The sequence below is a fragment of the Branchiostoma floridae genome, chromosome 16 (assembly GCF_000003815.2).
Source record: "Branchiostoma floridae strain S238N-H82 chromosome 16, Bfl_VNyyK, whole genome shotgun sequence".
NCBI lineage: Eukaryota > Metazoa > Chordata > Leptocardii > Amphioxiformes > Branchiostomatidae > Branchiostoma > Branchiostoma floridae.
Window position 1 is genome coordinate 16,913,915 of NC_049994.1, and position 19,542 is coordinate 16,933,456.

The 19,542-nt window shown below is 42.1% G+C and overlaps 3 protein-coding genes across 3 annotated transcripts; all 3 read right to left on the reverse strand.

The window, feature by feature from the left end:
• Positions 1–1,259: 1,259 nt before the first annotated feature.
• Positions 1,260–5,657, reverse strand: LOC118403837. The gene is made up of 2 exons (XM_035802693.1): positions 4,687–5,657; positions 1,260–2,869 (listed from the first exon to the last, which is right to left on the reverse strand). The coding sequence occupies exons 1-2, from the start codon at positions 5,019–5,021 to the stop codon at positions 2,014–2,016; spliced, it is 1,191 nt and encodes a 396-aa protein (XP_035658586.1). The 5' UTR covers positions 5,022–5,657; the 3' UTR covers positions 1,260–2,013.
• A 1,891-nt stretch (positions 5,658–7,548) lies between these two features.
• On the reverse strand, positions 7,549–11,616 carry LOC118403858. The gene is made up of 2 exons (XM_035802719.1): positions 11,373–11,616; positions 7,549–8,669 (listed from the first exon to the last, which is right to left on the reverse strand). The coding sequence occupies exon 2, from the start codon at positions 8,659–8,661 to the stop codon at positions 8,338–8,340; it is 324 nt and encodes a 107-aa protein (XP_035658612.1). The 5' UTR covers positions 8,662–8,669; positions 11,373–11,616; the 3' UTR covers positions 7,549–8,337.
• Positions 11,617–11,998: 382 nt separating this feature from the next.
• LOC118403826 (collagen alpha-4(IV) chain-like) lies at positions 11,999–18,866 on the reverse strand. The gene is made up of 13 exons (XM_035802679.1): positions 18,637–18,866; positions 18,381–18,431; positions 17,827–17,939; positions 16,857–16,938; positions 16,218–16,298; positions 15,670–15,759; positions 15,482–15,535; positions 15,249–15,353; positions 14,876–14,947; positions 14,559–14,660; positions 13,827–13,985; positions 12,990–13,273; positions 11,999–12,610 (listed from the first exon to the last, which is right to left on the reverse strand). Exons 1-13 carry the CDS (start codon positions 18,698–18,700, stop codon positions 12,380–12,382), a joined length of 1,488 nt encoding a protein of 495 aa, XP_035658572.1. The 5' UTR covers positions 18,701–18,866; the 3' UTR covers positions 11,999–12,379.
• Positions 18,867–19,542: the final 676 nt, after the last annotated feature.

The following is a 19,542-nucleotide window of genomic DNA, read 5'->3' on the forward strand; positions in this document are numbered from 1 at the left end:
GTGAACGCATAAATATCCAACGCAAGTTAGCTGAAGTCATTCAGTTTTAGTTGGTAAATTCTTGATTACAGTCAAGTTACATTTCGAGTTACGCAAGTCTAAGTCTATGTGTATACCTGGTCTGGATATGACCTTACATGCACAATGGCTTAAGGCTTTGAGAAGTGTTGTATGATAACTATTAAAGCCCCGGTCACAAAGCGCGTACGATTCCTTGCGATTCCTTCCGATGCGCAGAATAATCGCAGTGCGACGTAAGTCGGAAGAAAATCGGAAGCAATGGTTTAAGTATATAAAGCCGTGGTCACAAAGCGCGTAGTGGATCGTACGATGAGGTCATAAGAGCGTGCCTGTGTCAATCGCAGTGAATCATAGTAAATCGGGGAGCGTCGTATGGCGAAAAATAGAGCTGAAATGGATTTTGAACATGTTCAAAATTTCGCTATCGTCGTAAGGTTTTATTTGCCCCCATAGCAGAGTTCATTACGGCAATTTTTGTCTACTGATGAGGTTATAGATTTATGATTTTTTAGTATGTTGTGATGGTTTCAGTTTTACCTGATATTGTCGATATTGACGAAAAGGGGAAATATATCAGTCGCAACTGCCACAGTCGCAACCAGAGAACAGCGCGTCACGCACAGGTGATGCAGACAATAGTTTGATCGCTTCATGCACGTGAGTTTATAATTAGATCAAATCTCAGCTCTCGTCGGTCTTGGCACTCTTGGGTCAGTTTACCATAATCGTAATAACCATGGGGACAACTCGAACATAAAGGCAGGCTCTATGAGTCGGAAATATATATGATATAATGCTTATCATTTTATTTTTGTATGATGGCATCTTTTTGTTGATAGCATATCATGATACGATCTTCGAAAGAGCCTGACACGTAGAGCCGGCAAGCAGGCCGAGATAACCATACCAGTACTCACGCTTGATTTGAACTTTTGCTTGTAATATTGTTGTCATGGTCTTTTTTAATTTATTTTTACAGTTAAAGATATTATAGGAAGGTATTTAACAGCTACGTCCACATGTTTGTTGGTTAAAGAAGCACAAAAGCGGTCAGACGGCTATACAGAAGAGACACAAGTGAAAAATCGTGCGACGCTGGAAAAATTTTGAACACCATCCGATGCGTTGCGATGGCTTGCGATGCTTACGATTTTGTTGCGATGTACTGCGCTCATCGTACGATATGCGGAATAGTCCATCGCAAGGAATCGTACGCGCTTTGTGACCGGGGCTTTATGCAACTTTACTCGCATAATCGCTGTTTAGTAGGGGCAAATCCCCAAACATTATGTAACATAGTATTACTAATGTAGAATTGTACTTCATAAATTTATGTCACAAAAGAGCATACGACAAATTTACATTCGTATACTTCCACGGCTAGTATTTTAGTATTTCTGATGCAGCATAATCAATGCAATCTTGAGTTTCATGGCCCTCGTGTTACAGCATATAGGCTTTATATGTATCAATATGACACGACGATTCTATTCTAGTAGTACATTATTTTTAACCTGTTTATACTCATATTAGAATCATTAACTTATCAGTCCGACAAACACTACAGACAGTGACATATATAAGCTTCTTGCTTTCTAGCTTTGTTCGAGTTTTTTCAGGCATTTCTTGCCGCACGCACTGAAAGAAATGTTCTTCTTTTTGTAGCTTTCCTGGCTAAGTTAGCCGTCATTGTTTTGAAATACTTTAAACCTTTTTGTCAAGAGAGAAAGACTTGTCAAATGCTTCTCCAATTTAGCTTTTATACTAGGCTGCCTCGCTGACATTCTGGGGTTGGGGCTGTTATCGGCTCGCCGAATTTATGATTGACGCTATTAATTTTTTTTTTACTAAGTTCCCTTTATTTGAAACTCCTAAAGGGTGTAGGTTCCTCGCTAGGCAACGTTAGAAAACTGGCAGCAATCTGAAATCAGATACCCCCCTCGAAAAAGGACAAATTTCTCATTCTTGCTAAGCAGACAGTCTTGACCTTTGCTAGTACATGTCGAAGTCTGCGGGTGGTCCACTGCGCATGCCCCTGTCGTATTGCGGCATCTCCGAGTATCGGCCGTGGCGATTTCCTTCCCGTCGATCATAGCGGTCGTAACCGTCGTAAGGGTCGTTGAAATTCCTGGCAGCCTCTCCATGGTTGTCGTACCGCGGTGGTCCGTGAGGGGGCGCTTCGGTGTGTCGACGCATCTGCTCCCGTTGGTGGTGTTCCCTCGGAGGTCGTGGACGCTCGTACTCGTCGTGTTGAAACGACAAGTTGTCGTAGCCGTCGTCGTAGTCTCGCCCGCGGGGCTCGTCGTAGGGCGGTCTGTCGTATCCATAGGACTGCTCGCGAGGGTCCGGCATGCCGCGATCAGCATGACCTACGTTCGGGGCCGACCGAGGGTCCAACCGAGGGTCCGACCGAGGGTCCGGCATTCCGCGGTTGGGGGGCCCTCCGCTCGACGCCGAGCGAGGATCCGGCATGGCCCTGTCGCTGTAGCCAGCAGCGTGTGGACCATGTCTCTGGCCTGTGTCGAACACAGCGTCTAGAGCTGGCCGTCTCGGCGTGTCTTGAAGCTGATTCGGGGGGCGAGGCTGTTCGACCTTCCTCTGTTGGTTTCCCGCGTTTTCCTTGTACTTGGCTGCTTGTTTCTTCTGGTCCTTGTTACAGATGGCGCCGAGGGCGAACACCAGGCACAGCATGACGACGATGCCGCCACCGCAGCCGATAGCGACATGCGCGAACGTGTCTTTGTCGAAACTCAGTGCAGCAGGTGTGGGGTTGTCGGTGACGTCAAGTACGCACGTGGTGGCGTTAGATGTGGCGTCGTTAACCGTGACGTCATAGCAGCAGCCGACACTGGAGAACACGAGGGAAGAGAAGAACTTATTACATCACTCCCGCCTTACAGTGTATCCTGTAACGTTCACATATCCGGACACACACCATGTCGAACAAACAAACTCACCGACCGATAACAATATATCCGTTTTCATGGAGCTGGTAATAGTCAATGTACAAGTCGTGTAGAGCATTCCATTCTCATTTTTTATATAAAACACACATGGTATGGCTTGTAACAGGTTTCTGTTAAAAGGAATTTTCAGGATGTGCGCTCTCATAGAATTGCAGTTTGGCGAAAGGTCGACAGAGGACGCTATAAATAGGCAAAGGGCATAATTAGATGTGTATGATTGTTTCCAATGTTAGATATATGTGATTCTTACCGTGTGACCTGTACTTAGCCCAGTGGGGCAAAAAGGTGCAATAAAGGTCTTCATTCATTATATGATGTTGCTATCTTACAGCAGATAATATATTATATCATAACGTTCAATTCCGTTGCGATTTATGAACAGTAGACGCTTCTAAATTGCTGACATTACACAGACAACACAATAAGGTATACACGTTCACAAAACATAAGGTATGAAAGTATGCATATGATCTTTTTTTATCTTTTTTGGGGTTAGGTAAAAAGGTTGTTCTAACATTAATGAAAAGCTGCCATGACACAATATGCTACCCTACATCCGGTACGGATACGTGTATCTCTTTCAGTCCATAGCCAGACAAGAAAGTACACAGACCACTGAGACAACACGCCAAGCTAGCTAGCCTCTATATCAGGCATTTTGGGGCTCATGATAAATTTTTGATGGCCATTTCTTTTTGTACTGGGCACCGGTCGCTGGTTGCCGGTCGTCGTTGATTAAGGGGCAAATGGTCAAGCGACCCAGTACAGAAAGAAATGGTCAGAAAAAGTGTATTATGATATTTAAAAAAAAACACATAAAAGACCCCAGAATGCCTGCTATGGAGGCCAAAGCTAGCGCCCTTTCACACCCCACAGTGCTGTCCAAAGTTCGGCCCGGAACAAGCGGCGCATATTGACCGCTGTGCCAACCCACGTTTTGTCATGTCCAAACTTTTGTTTGCGCAGCTTTCAGGACTCACATGAGTGAGTCAACACATCAAACAACCAACCGTACGTGTGCCCCAGATTTTTTCTTTGCTCGTCCGAAACTATTTTTTTCTTTGAAAGACCAGCAGGCAAAAATGTCCCTTTCTAGACTATGCCCCTTAACGAACCCATAGTTATTCTAGGAACGTTGTCTATAACATTAGTCTTGTTTGCTAAACATGAAACTTGATATGCCATTAACAATAGGAAGGCTCGCTCAACACTGAATCTTTTATGACTGTGTATGCCAAGAGTCAGACACAACTCACGCAAAGATACATTCTACATTCCCTCTCTCTACACCTTACTAATGCTCGTTCTCCTTCTTTTACCTTTAATTTATCGTAGTTGACCCATAACACAGAAGCGTTGTTGGTAACGTTGCTATGCGAACTCCAAGAGGCATGAAAGGTAGAAGCTAGGCAGGCTGTATTTGATTATTCAATTATGCATCCCGGCCAGCTACTGTCGAGTTTTCAACTCCGGTTTACCTTTGCACCTATCTAATGGCGTGTCAATACTCCAGCGCGCTCTTGCGTCCTGTTTGCATACGGTACCCTTTGTTGTGGGAAAATAGACACGATATACATAGTTCCCTTCCCTCACGAAAACGAATGAAAATCCTAAAAGTGCTACAAAATTTTAAATTAAGACAACTTGAAAATAGTAAGTAGTAGCTTATCAATTTCTTCAATATCTTTAGTATTCTTACTTGTATTGAAACGTGGTGACCCCATCTGCTGTCGTATTTAAAACGAGTACGGGTTGGCGTCCGATAAAAGTGACTATGGTGCCTGCCGTTGCGTTGACTTCAAAAGCCCAAGTTCCTTGGTCTGCACAGTCTGAACTAGAACTTCCATCTGAAGATGATGTAGCTTCTGTGGCACTGTTGCATGTTACTCGGTCGGCTGTATCCACTGTACACACACTGCCAGCTTCGGTGGTAGAAATCGTTGTGGAGGTAGAAGTCGTCTGCCCTATGGCGAACCTTTGTCCCATACACAACACACACAGTACATACACTAATAAATCCCACGATCTCAACATTCTGACATAATAGTCAAAACAAACGTCACTTGAAAAGCTGAAATACAACGCGGCCTGGCGGAGCGTGGATTTTTTTCGGTCTCACTTCCTTGTCGTCTAAAACCAGTGTGCAACAGGTGAATCGGGTTGGCGTTTTCAGCGTAGGGGTGTTCTGAAAACCTTTCGCGCATAAACGTAACACTTCTGTCGTCCTATATGCCGTTTTTGTCCCGTTTCGCTAAAAATAGAAGCCTGTCCGTGTGGGGCGCTCTACCAGTGACGTCACTACAAGGAAAGGTTTTGTGACGCGTGGCATTTTTGCACTAACGCTGTCTGTCCCCCCGGTAACTAACAAGGATGGTTTATTCCATTCGTTCGTGAACCCTCACCGCGGCACGCCCCCTACTGACAGTGCCTGTTTAGAACACGGATGAAGATTAGTCGATCTCGCCCATTTTGTGGGACCCCGACATTGTGTAAGCTGACCGCTGCATACTAACTGGCTAAAACAGGCTTCTTTCTCGATGCCTCCTTGCACTGGTATAAAACGTTTTCCTCGCATGAAATCCGGAAAGCTATTCTGGTTTAAACCTGTTGTGCCTGGTGGTTGGCGACGTATGAATATCATCTAATATCTAAACAGCCTTGCATTGTTTTCACGTCTTCATCCGTTGGACAATATGTAACGTAGAATGTGTATGTCAACTACTTCCATTAGCTATGGCCTCCACCAGGCCATCTTACAGGGGTACGGGGATAGTAGAATTCGGAAAAAAATAAGGAAAATTGGCCAGGGGAGTCAGCCGACGATGTAGTTGATGTTTTCCCTCCGGCCGGCCAACCCCTAGAAATTGTTCTCCCTATAACAGCCAGCGTAGTCAGTCTGGTAGAGACGAACTTTCCCTATCTATTCATAGACTGACGTTGCTCTTTTTCTTTAGTCCCCCCAAAACCCACGTGAAAGTCTATTCACCCATGTACAATTGAGATAACGCAAGTCAACCCATTTATCCGCTGTGCCGCCATGTTACTATAGCACTAATCGTGTGCATCACGCTACATGACTACAGTGTACGTGACTCCTGTCACTAGATGTACACCATGCGTGACTGTTAATTATTTACAACTGTCTTGTTAGCAACCATTAGTCAGCAAAATTACATTCTAATCTTGAAGTATTGCTGGCGGTTTACAGTACTCATTTTGAGCGTTCTATAAAGTGTGATAATTGTTGGTAAAAATGGAAAACGATATGCATATCACAAAAGTCCCAAGGGAAATAACTATACAATACATTTCTGCTCAATGAAGGTAAAAGGTCATTTACCATACACATTAATATTTTGGGACATCTATTTGCGTTGGTTTTGTAGGTTCTTTACATGTATACAATTGATAAACAAAGCCAGTTTTGTAGCATAAATGTTAGAATAGGCATTATAAAGAATGTCATTCTCAACACAAAACAATTGTACATGACAAACGGCTAGTAAGAAAAATGGTGTCATATGACTCATACATATATGTCCTGTTCTTTGTGTTGGTATAGTAGTTTAAAAGATCATCATTCATAATTTTACGCTAGCAAATAAACGTTCGAACTAAAATGTGCATCATTGTATAAACTGAATAAACGCCACGGTTTACGCTGAGCCCCTTCACTTTGGAATCCAGTAGTCTTTGTTGTTGAATGCCCTTGGTCTTTGTATGCCTGTACGGTAGCTTACGGGGAGGTATTTCAAAAATCCTGACTGCCATTGGGAAAAATCCAAATGAACCATAACTATGCTTTCAGGCATTATAATTGACTGTAGGTGTTGTGTTTTTATGTCAACACTCTCCGTAATGTATGATAACGTTATAAGTACGATTAATCATTGATAACTGTTATTGGACAAAGTACATTTTAGATATGGGTGAATGGTGATGCATTATGCTTGTATTGCAGTGTTTATAACATAGATAGACGTTCCCGTCCTAAATGTGCAGATAGTGATACCGTCATGTGTTTTACAGCATGTTTTCGCTTTCACTATCCAGTACAAATTTACATATATTGATGTCATTGATGCCACGCCTTTCATACCATCCTATGCTTACAAGTAGCAGCGCTTCTAGCGTTTACCGGTATAAGTGCAGGCTATCAGATTCATACCGCGGCGGTCTATATGAAAGATTTTCAAACTTTATTATCAACACCACTGATGTTCCACACGGATAGGATAGCTTGTCATATGCGTAGTTATACCCTGTTTACAATGAAGAGCAAAAAAAGATCAAACATCTTTGCTGTCATGGCAGCTCGATAACCTTACGTGTAGTGAATGAGCATGCCATGAAGGAAATTTAGAATCACGAAGGACCATTTTTTTTAAAAACCTACTTGATCGAGAATACCTTTTCACAGTCATACTGTGTGCTACTATACAGTTTTGTGGGATAAATAAACACATTTATGGAGGTATCAAAAACAAGCGTTTCACTCCACGTTATGATTCCGGCTTATGATCGTTATCGTTATGATCGGGAAAAAATGTGTCTAGGTCTGGTCTACATTTGACGTCACAACTAGGTCCGGCTCGGTTGACGCGTCGTCCTCACCATTTTTGCTAGCATGTGCCGGCTATACTGTGTTTTGTTTTCAACTTTGTTTGGGTCCACCATTAACGTTAGCTATTTACAAGCAGCTACTCTTCAATGCGTCCTTGTAATACATTAGAATAAAATCACATAAGATACAGGGTGACCACAAATACCTAACATGAATACAGAAATAAAAGGAAATCTATTTTCATTCAATCACTGTCCCGTCCTGTCCTGTATTGAAACACTTCATTGACGCGACATACAGTAGATGACGCGTTTTTACTAGCATTTTTCGAGGGGTATGTACATAACATCATATTGATGATAAATTGAAAGTTCATCTGTGTTGGTAGAGATGAAGGGCGCCATCGACTGTCTGCAACTTATGATCCACTGCTCACGGAGTCACATGTGCTATCTACATAACGTGACGTCACTGAAGCAGTAGATTGTTGAATCCTTGACAAAGACTGGAGTCGATCAGTTGAAAATTTGGATAAGTCCATTCTTTTGTTGGAAATTACAGTTCAACTTGATCCAGAATCACTTTCATGGTATTTGAGGGTCCGTTATGTTCGCTTTCTCATGCTCCGCATCATTCGAGTTTATAGCTGCATCAGCTGCCGCGTCATCCTCAACAATCAGTGTGTTTTATCCCCATGTTCCGGTTGCATCGTTTTCGGTATTCTTTTCAGATTGGTACGTACATAACATTGCATTCATGATATTTGAGCGCCAAGCTTATGCCAAGTTATTGGCCCGCTATCTTCCCGTTTCCATGCTCAGCATCGTTCGAGTTCAAGGCTGGGTCAGCCGCCGCGTCGTCCTCAACAATCAGCGTGTTTTTATCCCCATTGTCCGGCTGGACCGTGTTCTTGCTCTTCTTCACCGCCCGCACCACAGCGATGACCCCTGCCAGTATCAGCAGGACGAAGATGAAGGACGCGCACACAATGGCGGCGATGGCTTCCCCTCCCAGCATGCCCTGCGCCGCGCTGTAGGACGATGTTGGTGCCGTTGTCATGACAACCGCTGACGTACTGATGTTGGGGGAAGTTGACGTTGTGTTCGCCATGGTCTATGCTGAATATGAAACATTAGTATCAACGCATGTACCGAAAGGAAGAGTCAAGTAATGCGACATTACTCCCAACTAGAAGAAATGTATGAATGTACAAGAATGTATGAATCACATGTTAATCTTATTTTCTTTTAATAGCGGCACCGATATAAGTTGTCTTAACTTGAGTGGGTCGCTACTTGTCTGTTATTTTGCCTTTATGCGTTTGTTCAATAAAAATAAATAAAAAAAAACTAGAGTTCGGCGACCTCATACCTCCATGAAAATTTAGAGCTTTCGTAAGTTTCATGCAATTGACTAAGACATTAACATAATTTATGCATGTTGTTGTTCATCATTGAAAACGTACACATGTCACAATTGTAAAATTCCCATTATTAATCATAAAGCGGTTTTGCAATTTTACATAAATTATGCAAATAAGTTTCTCATTACCATATTTGGTATCTGCTTATATTCCACCTATCATAATTAACATGTGTTACATTTATTGAAGTCCAGTTATTGAAAACAATGGAATTATACAATTTCCTCATTAATTATGCAAATTAAGTCCTCACTTGCATACCATGTATATCATTATGAACATATCTGCCTAAGGTACCGGCATGCCTAATATGATGCCAATCCGTCAATCCTTTCTGCAGTTATCCTCTTTGGAATGTCTTGACAAAAACGCCCCTGCAGTTCCCAAATTAAATGTTAGGGAGCTGAAACTTGCCCCATTTTGTCATGACACTGAAAGCTATCTACCACCCAAATTTCAAGACCATATCACGTCCAAGACAAGAGTTACATAGAAAAAACTGCTATAATTGAATGTTGTCATTAATTATGCAAATTTGCTCCTATTTTGCATAATTAGTATTTCATTTTGTACAACATTGTCCGAGGTACCTACATACCAAAAATCATGAAAATCCGCTGTTCCCTTCTTGAGTTATCCACTTCAGAAGTTTTTGACAAAAATGTCCCTGCTATCCCAAAACTAGACGCTAGGGGGCCCAAACTTACGTCATTTCTTCCTGAGCACAAGAGCTATCTAACACTCAAAAATCGTGACCATAGCATGTTCAGAACACCGAAATAGCAAACCCGGAAGTTGCGCTGCAGTACCAAGGGAAGCCGCTAGGGGGCCCAAAATCTAATCACTTCCAGCTTTCATCACACACTACCAACACACCAAGTATGAAACCAATCCATCCAGCCGTTCTTGAGTTATCTTGTTGACAGACACACACACACACAAACGCAGGGTAAAATATAACCTCCATTCCATTACATTTCATGGAGGTAAATAGAAGAAATGAGTACAGACTAAACTTGTGATAGTAACCATCTAGTATCTGGCCGTTTTTGTGGTCCCTTTGTTTATTTTCTCACTAGCCTAAGCAACAAGAGTAGGACTTATATCTACAAATGAATAGATAAAATCCTGTCTATAGTTGTCACTTGTATATTCTGTACGTTTCCTTTAAATCACAACGGACTTGTTTGAATGGATTTCTTATAAATGATTTGATAACTTAAAGCATCCGTATTTCACGGCGTTAGTAGTCTTCAAAATGACGTGCCAAGAGATGTGTCAATGCCTACGATAATTTGGCTGAATCGTAGAGCTCCTTGAAGAAAGCACTGATACTTCAAACTATTTCACTACTGCTCTCTTACAGCCGAATGAAAATGCGCGTTTCCTCATATACTATACGAGACTGAAACAAACGAAATACGTGTATCAACTTTCCATCATTTGACTAAGAGCTGTCTGGAGTCACCGTCACACGAAATAAGTGGCTATCTATTGTGGGTTCCATTCAAACTTGTTATCGCATGTCCAGCCAAAAGGAAAACACGATTGTGTCAATGTTTTTGTCCGTTGCCTAGCAACTGTCAGGGTAACGACAACCAATGGGGAAAGTATGTTAAACACGACCATTTGGAAAAAATGGCGTCATCATGGTTTTGAAACGTGTTCTATTATAGACAATTATGTCACATCCCAACAGTGTGTTTGAGGTAATTTAGACAATTAAAAGATAAGATTTTAGGTAGGCATTGAAAGAGTGACATAGTTTCTTTTGTACAAAGAAGGAGATGCTATTCAGTGAAGGCATGAATAGAACCTCCTTGGTTTTTGATAAGGCGACTTTGGTAAACATCTGTTCTCCTCTTCACCACTTCTACTTTCAGTTTGTCAACACTACAAATGATAGAATGTATGAATTATGTATTTCGTTTCATCGTTATGTATTTCTTTTGATTGAAGCAGGGTGCAGATGGGTTCTTATTGGATTGTTTTCTCGGCTTTGTCTCTTATCTATTGTCATGAGCAAGACGGGGCATGTGACTACAATCTAGCTTTTACACACATTTTAAACTGACTCCATCTAAACTATATCACAAAAATCAAAATTAGAAATTGTAACTGTGTGCTCAATATCAGATAAAGTGAACTAAACTGGATCATGTAACGTTACGACGTAACGTAATCCTCAAGCAGGTCGTTAATGACAAAATAGTTACTGTTTCCGACTAGATCACAAGATTTGACCGCTAGGAACCTAAGTTGGACAAAGGACGTTTTTCTATATACTGTCCTTGATTGGATGTATGAACGGTCGTCAAAAAAGTGGGACAAATCAGAAAGATCACAATTCTTCTCATCTGACCTCTGCATTTAGAGAATACAGAACAAAATATCTTACCTCTGCGCCAAATCAGGGACGCTTTGTGAGAAGGACACTGACTATAAGACAGCCAGAGCACACGCCAGACCATTCACTTACTTTCGATGGTTAATATCACATTAACTTCCCGATTCTAGAAAATGTTAACCCGGTTTTATGCAGTACCTTTCTCCGCACAACTCTATATCAATAGTGCGCCAGCGACAACAACTGATAACGTATTCAATTATTCGCCTTTCTGAGTGCAGTCCTTATTATTCTAAATCTTTATTCATGCCCAGTGCCCGTATCGTGGAGACGAATACCGCGCTGTTTTTCTCCCCTTTAAGGGTTACACTTCATTTAAGATGTCGTCATTGTTCCCCCTTCAACAGCGACTGGAGTGCGTCTTTATCAAAACAAGGGTGCATTAGGGCCGATGGAGAGTGGAATGGAGAAACGACTCGCTAACTGTTGCGGTCAATGTACTTAGACTGCGGGGTTAGAAGGAAGTGTGGAGAAACAGATGTGCTGTACGGATCTTACGTATTGTCCCAGCATTTGAATCTGTATTCATGGATAGAATGACATACGTCCCCCAGAAACCACAATACAAGCTGGCTTTCACAGAAAATAACACAGAGATAACACACACCACGGAATAAGCAAAACAAAGTTATATTTCTTCTAGGGTATTTTTTTTAGAAACAATTAAGGAAAAATGTGCCTTGATTCTTGCTAGATCAAAACCTACACAACAAAAAGTATGTGTCGGATAATTATTGGTATTTCGTTGCAGTACATGTTCTAGCCGACAGGGGAGCTAACTAATTCAAGCGAAGGTAACCTCGACATCATACAATGTAGTTTTTGATGCATGAGTAAAATAATGGCATCTATCAACGACATATATCCATGACTTAGTTTTGCCCCTGTATGCCTCTTTCTAAATTTAGCTTATACTATTTCTGCTGTTGGACTAAAAAATGTGATAAAAGCAATGACGACGATGAAATGTTTCACATCCTGTTTTTCTCATTATGTTCTCACTCGTCTAACACACAGACCCGACAGCGGCTGGCAGGTGCCGGTGCCGGTGTGGTGACCACCGTGTCGGCTGAGTCAGACGCTCGGTGCCAGGAGTCGCCCTGCCCCGCAGGCTGGCTGCAGGTGCCCGTGGTGCCGTCACACTGGATCACGGGAATGTCCAGGTACTTCCTCAGACAGGAGTCAGGGTCTCCGAGAAACGGGCCGTTTACTCCAGTATCCGCTGTCTTCTGTTTGAAAATAAATAAAAGAGGATAAGTACTTTGATTACGTAGTTAGATGTTTCACATTTAAGTTTGTCGTTTTCACCCATATCTTTCTTTTCATTCTGTATACACTAACATAAAAAGCAGGGTGGCTAAGCTAACAATAATGTTGTGTCTCTAAGAATCTATCATCATCATCATCATTTTTCTTACGGTACTGAATACATGAAACTTACACAAAGTTCAGTTTACTCAGAATCTGAGTATTCTCTATCATACATTTTGTCATGGCTTTTACATTCATTAAGAAGTTTTAGACTCGATCATTCCCTGTACATGTAAGCGGCCTTGTCTCCTATTAGCATTAGCATTATCATTTTTATGTGTTTCTTTCGTGACGAACCTTCTTGAAGCTGTATCCGGTCCAGCCACTCCTATATCCGGTGGGGCAGTCGGGAACTTGGTCTCTCTGACTGTGGATGGTGATGACCCGCGCATGCGCCTGGCACACGGTGCACCGACTGACGGCCGAGGCCATCACGTCATCGGTCACGTGTTTTGACGTAGGCAATGCCTCGCCTGACGTCAGCCACAGTGTCTTCTGGGTAGACTGTTCGGTACAGACTTTCCCGCCGCACACCGTGACAGGCGAGACGCTGAAGTAGGGCAGACAGGACCTAGCAGATCCTGGATAAAGGTGATAAGGTCATGATAAAACAGGTCAAACCCAAAGCGCGATAAGTAAGATAAAGTGTACTAATTTTTAGATCCAGATAGCGCTGGTTCGAGCCCCGTTGGTTTTAGGGCTACATTTGTATCTTCGGATGAGGACATAAAGCCGGGGGTCTCGTATATGGGGGCTTCAGGCCTGTGCACGTAAAGGAACTCAACGCGCTGTCGAAAGGAGTAGAGGTTAACCTGGTGCGCTTGCAATTGGCAAAAAATACATTTAGGTCTCGTATAGCGAAGCTGCATATTAATAGTTGATTGTCCGCAATGCAAAGGCTACTCGGACAACATGATACAAAATGAACTTTGCATTCATGAAATGTTACGAACTTCAAGCTTGGCGTCAAGCCACGTACACATGGTTAAATAAAGGTTGAATAAATAAATGTACGTAAACGTTCAACTAGCAATGTACGACAGTCGCCATGCGAGATTTATCGGAACTGCAGGTGTATCTCTTCATTACCGTCCATTCTCTACAAAGTAGCAAACTTGTTGCCTCTTAACGTACCGAGGTGATCCGGGTGGAAGTTGCTGCCCGTTAGCTCCACCAGGCTGTAGCCGTTATACACTTCCGTCAGGCCACAGGGGCATTGTGGGATGTCCTTGGTCTGGCTGTGGATGACGGTCAAAATGGCGGAACTGTCGGCTGCCGGGTCATCTGGCACGTCTGCGCATGGGCGTCAAAAGAGGTAAGCTTTCTGTATAATTTCCATACGTCTAACGTTACTTATGATAACTTAGTAAACTATACTCACTCCCAACAATCGACAGGCCCTATTTAGGATCTAGCCTGACCCAAGGAGCTTTTATCAGATAAAAGCTCCTTGCCTGACCCTTTCAACTACACCTGATTTTTCAGTAGGGGTTTATATGTCTGTGTGGGGGGAGGGGGTTGTGGTGGAGGTAATGGGCAGAAACTCAGATGATGCTGATAACATTACCATTTTAATATTTAATGAGTATTCAACGTCAAACATGTGTACATGCACTGAAATATTGCAATCTAAGCTGTAGTAGTGACATAAATGCTTAAGTGCATATGATAATTGTCATCGCAGATGTATACAGGCTTTTCATTGACGTCATACTACGTGTAATTATAATTTGAATCCTCCGACGACCATGTTGGCGGGTAATTGAACTAAGCAGTAGCATCCTTGTGTGTTTTACAGACGTACGCTGTAATCCAACATGGCGCATATGACGTCAAATGAAAAGCCTGTATGCAAGCTGTACTGACCAGGGCTCCCAGCGTGGTCGTCACTTTGTGAAGTGTTCTTGGACTTTCCGACGGACGGATAGGGCAGGAAAATGATGATCTTTCCCGGGGAACCGGCAGGACCTAAAGAACCGAAGATGAAGCACTGTGTCATTGACGATGAAATAAATACGTTACGCAAGATGCATTGCATTGCGCTAATCGAGACGACCGATATGGTCTGTACGAGTCATTTAAAAAATTACAAATATCAACGAAAAAGGAAACAACGACAACTAATAGAAATAACAGCTAAACGACCAAAATAGATACACTGTAAATGTTAACTGATAAGTCACCTGTGTCCCCCTTTGGTCCAGGAATTCCGGGCAGGCCGTACGGCCCTTGTATTCCCGGAGGTCCGACTGGGCCTTGACATGGAAACATAGCGTTAGAATACCGTACTGAATCAGCATGTGATTAAACAATAGCATAACCATGCTTTGAATTTTCTACAAAATGTAAGTTCACCCTAACGTAATATCATCTGGAATTATTTCATTCACTTTCTTGAAAGTGACGTAATCTCCATCTCAAGTTTTACGGATTTAAACTATTTAAAATAATGAGAAAAACCCAAAATGCTTTATTTAAGCAAAACTGTCAGGATATGGAAAGTATCAAGACAAGCTTTTGCAATGTATGATGGTAAGACAAGTTGTTGATTCCTACCAGCTGGCCCAATCATTCCCGTCTCTCCCCGGTCTCCTTTCTCTCCTCTCGGGCCAGTCGGTCCTACTGTGCAGTTTCCTGGGGGACCTATGGGGCCCTGGATTCCTTGAAACCAACAAATTCAGAAGAAATTATATTTTTATATTTTAATTACATCAGATTTAAAAATATTACAGATTTTTAAAAACATCACACTTTGTTAATTCTTCCATTCATTCGTTCTTTCGTCGTACCTGGTACCCCTTTCTCTCCGGGTTCTCCCTGCAAGCCAGGCTTTCCGGGTGGGCCTACAAGAGAGTGAAAAGTTAGCGAAGACGTTCTTTTTTGTCAAAATTACTTTCTAAACATTACTGTGTTTATTTTAGATCAGTTTATGCTGCATTTAATACTTGATAGAGTATTGCTAATGTTAATGACATACCTATGGGTCCAACAGGTCCGGGGTGCCCCTTTTCACCTCTCTGTCCCGCTTCACCCGATTCACCTCTTTCACCTTGGGGACCTTGGATTCCTTTGGAGAAAGGGTAAAAAAAAATCATGCTGTTGGCGACCTTGTAGGTCACCAATAGAAAACAGGTTTAATAGCTTATAGCATTTAATTCATTATGAGTCATTTCAGGGGCCTCCTGAGTTATATCATATTCTTTAGTAGCGTTTGATAATCTACCCGTAACGTTATCTCTACAACTGAACATATCTTGTCACTTCTAAAGCTGAGGAGGGCGTTAGCAACGTGGCTTGTATCATAGATTATTAGTACCATTGTTATGGAGACAAACTAGTCTTGCAGTTTGTTATTTTTTCGCTAGATAGCGCTCTCAGTAAAGGATGTTTACCTCACAGAGCTTCATTTTCTCACCATCATTTGATTGCTAGCTGGAGTGTCTTACTAGTCTTACAGTTTTGGTCTATTTCGCCAGATGGCGCTCCCGATGAAGGCGGTTAGATCACAGGGCTTTATTTCCTCACCTGGCATTCCCATAGCTCCAGTGGCTCCTCTTAGTCCTGGCAAGCCGGGCTGTCCGATTGGTCCTACAGGGCCAGGATCACCTTCAAGAAAACATACAAGGATCTTTATGTACACGGGCAAGATTTGGCATGGAAACTAGACTAGCAAGCGCAAAGTACGTTTTAGATTTGTTGGTAATTGTCATTTTATGATACAAGATTGAGCAACATTAATGCCATAGAGCGTTATAAATGAATGGATGAACTTTATTGCTCGACAATTGTACAGGACACAACGTATGGCAACAGCTACTTAACTACAAACAGATACAGAACAACAAAATATCATCAATAACATTATAAGGTTTCCAGTAGTCATGTGTGAATGATCTGGTCTCGCATTTAGAATAATGTACATATATATTGACCTTGTTATGCGTACTAGTATGTGTGCATGTATGTATCTAAGATATTTTGGACCTATCCCGTGTCACTGATAGTTTAATCATTATGACACTCGTAACGCGTTATAGTTTCTTTCTCTTTCACCCAACAGCCCACCCTACAGGGCAGACAGATATCACCAACATCAACAGCTAGAGTAATGCTGAATCAAAGACGTCAAAACTTTCCTTCGGTTTACCATTAGCAATAACAGACCTTTTTCTCCCATAGGCCCTTGCGGCCCTGGAAGTCCCGGATGTCCCTTTGGTCCCGGGTTTCCCTGCTCTCCATTTTCACCCTGAAAGGTGGAGACATTCCATAAATTCCACACATTCGACACTAACATCTTCTTCATGTTTGCCAGTTTGGTGAATCAAGACATCTAAAGAAACGAAGAAGTCAGACAAGGATGTTCATTAATTAGAAAGGACACGGAAGTTTCGTCTGAAAATTTTACCTCCGCTTAAATTAGATCCTGTGTATCTTCAAGATACTCATTAAGAGGAAATGACAGCGGCTTTAAGTTGGATTCTGTGTATCTTCGGAAGTTTTAGTCTCTAACATATGCATACTTCCACCTGGCCGATTAGTCATTTGGCCAAGTTAGAAATAATAGCCTAGTAGGAGTTCATTGGCCTAGGAGTGAACTTGCCGGCCGACGGATAGCTGGATAGACGGTAAAAGACTGACTGAAATTCCATGGAAACTTATTTGTTGGCCAAAATCTTCTCTTGTCTTTTTTTATCCGGCTGACGCGGATGCCTGGAGACTAGAGAGTTTAAAAAACTGTAACACATACCATCGGACCGGGTCTCATTAAGAAGAAAGGGCACGGAAGTTTTGTCACCAAACTTTACAGCGGCGTTAAGTTGTATCCTGTGTATCTTCGGAAGTCTTAGTCTCTACCAGACTGCCGAATGATACTTTGGCCAAGTTAGGAATAAAAGTCTAAGAGTTAATTGGCCTAGGAGTGAACTGTCCGGCCGGCGAACTATTTGTTCCTATTTGGCCAAAGCCTTCTCCTTTTTTCCATTCAGTTGACAAGTTAAGAAACTGTAACACGTACCATTTGACCGGGGCTCATTAAGAAGAAAGGAACACGAAAGTTTTGTCTGAGAACTTAACAGTGGCGGTAATTTGGATCCTGTGTATCTATTATGGAAGTTTAAGGAACTGTACCCCGTACCATTAGACCGGGGCTCCCTCTAGCTCCGGGCGGGCCTCTCGGGCCGGGTGGGCCGGCGGGTCCTGCTGGTCCCGGGGGGCACGGCGGGCGGGTAGGTTCCTCTTCCGACTCTTCTGCAAAGCAACGTATAAGAAGCCGTCAACGATACATGGTCACAGTATCATAGTAGTCACACGCTATACTTGAACGTTTTTTCATCATTAAACGTAGGTTGTCCTTCAGTTCATCCTTTGAGAGATGACACCATCCTTAAACGAAAATCATCCTTATAAAAAAGTTATCCTTATGAGTGGGGTTCCATTCCAGTGTGTACAAATGCTTGCGGTTACGCCCAAAGGCCGTTTATCGCTTTTTAAACAAAGCGGAATACACACAAAAGTGTGCTCCCATATAGGACAATGATACGGGTAGTTTTAGAGTCAATAGTCTATACACATTACAAACAGTATCATTAACTTTGCACGTATCTAAACAATAATATACCTTTCTACTATTTGTACACTTGGTCCATGACCATCACTTAAAAGACGTTAAGAAACAAGAAATTTATTTACCCGAGGATCGTCTTCTACCTCTTCTTCTTGACACCCATCCCTTAGAAGTGGCTAGAATAAGAAAGCAAAGTTAGTATAGTTACGTACAGATATATATTATTATATATCTTCCTTGTTACAACATGTGAAACACGCTGTAATGTACGATTTTTTCCTGGACGACAGAGAAAATAAGAATTAGAAGTCTTCGTGATAAAAAAGGGAAAATAATGTCGTCTTTGATGAAAGAAAACACCTTAAGACGAATCATTCTCACCTATAGACTCTGTGACAAGAAGAAACAGCACGACGGCGAGAACCACGGATTGTGTCGCTGCCATTTTTCTCTAAGATGTGTGTCTTCGAGAAACTTAAAAACTTGACACTTTTGGTCAACGTTTTCGGTCTATATATACTTTCCGTAAACCTATGTGGGCGTGCTCCATTTGGGTGTTGGTCGAAGAAATCTTACGTCAGATTATTAAAATGAGGAAGTTTGGGTTAAGGCGTTGGTTGGAGAATGCTTCCTTTCATTTCTGTCTTAGATAGCGATAGAGACGATGGCCTTATATGACCAGAGAGGCCATGATGTCATCGGTTAATTTTGGAAAATCAGTCATTGTCATGATACAGCAACTTACAATGACGTATTCACGATCTCCTCTGGAAAGTTAAGGAAAAACGTCTGTTGCATGATATCTACTTTTTTTAATTGTTTGGTAGTGTCTTTAAAGTTATTCAAAGCTTTGACATAAGGCTCAGAAAGAAAACCAGTGGGTGCTTTTGTAACACTACAAGGGGCTCATTAGAATCTTGACGTCACAACAAATGAATACTAGTTAAGCTTTCCTGAGACATTCAATACTTTTCCTTTGCTAACTTCATTTCTAGCAAAATAGTTTGATCTTTCTTGTTAATTTTGTTTCGCATTTTGCTAGATGACAACATTACCGACATAATACCGAAATCTGCGCGAAAACTGATTTTAAGACAATTTTGTTTAAAACATCCCAACCTACGCTGTAAGTACTCATTCTGTGTCATCCACCCACGTTTTGTACTTAAGTTTTCTCACACGTGGTCTTTTCACTATGGCAGGCGTCATATGTCAAGGGGTCACAACTGTAACGAGATAGTCAGGAGGAGCATCCGGCATGCCTCGGGGCATAAGATGACGGCTTGG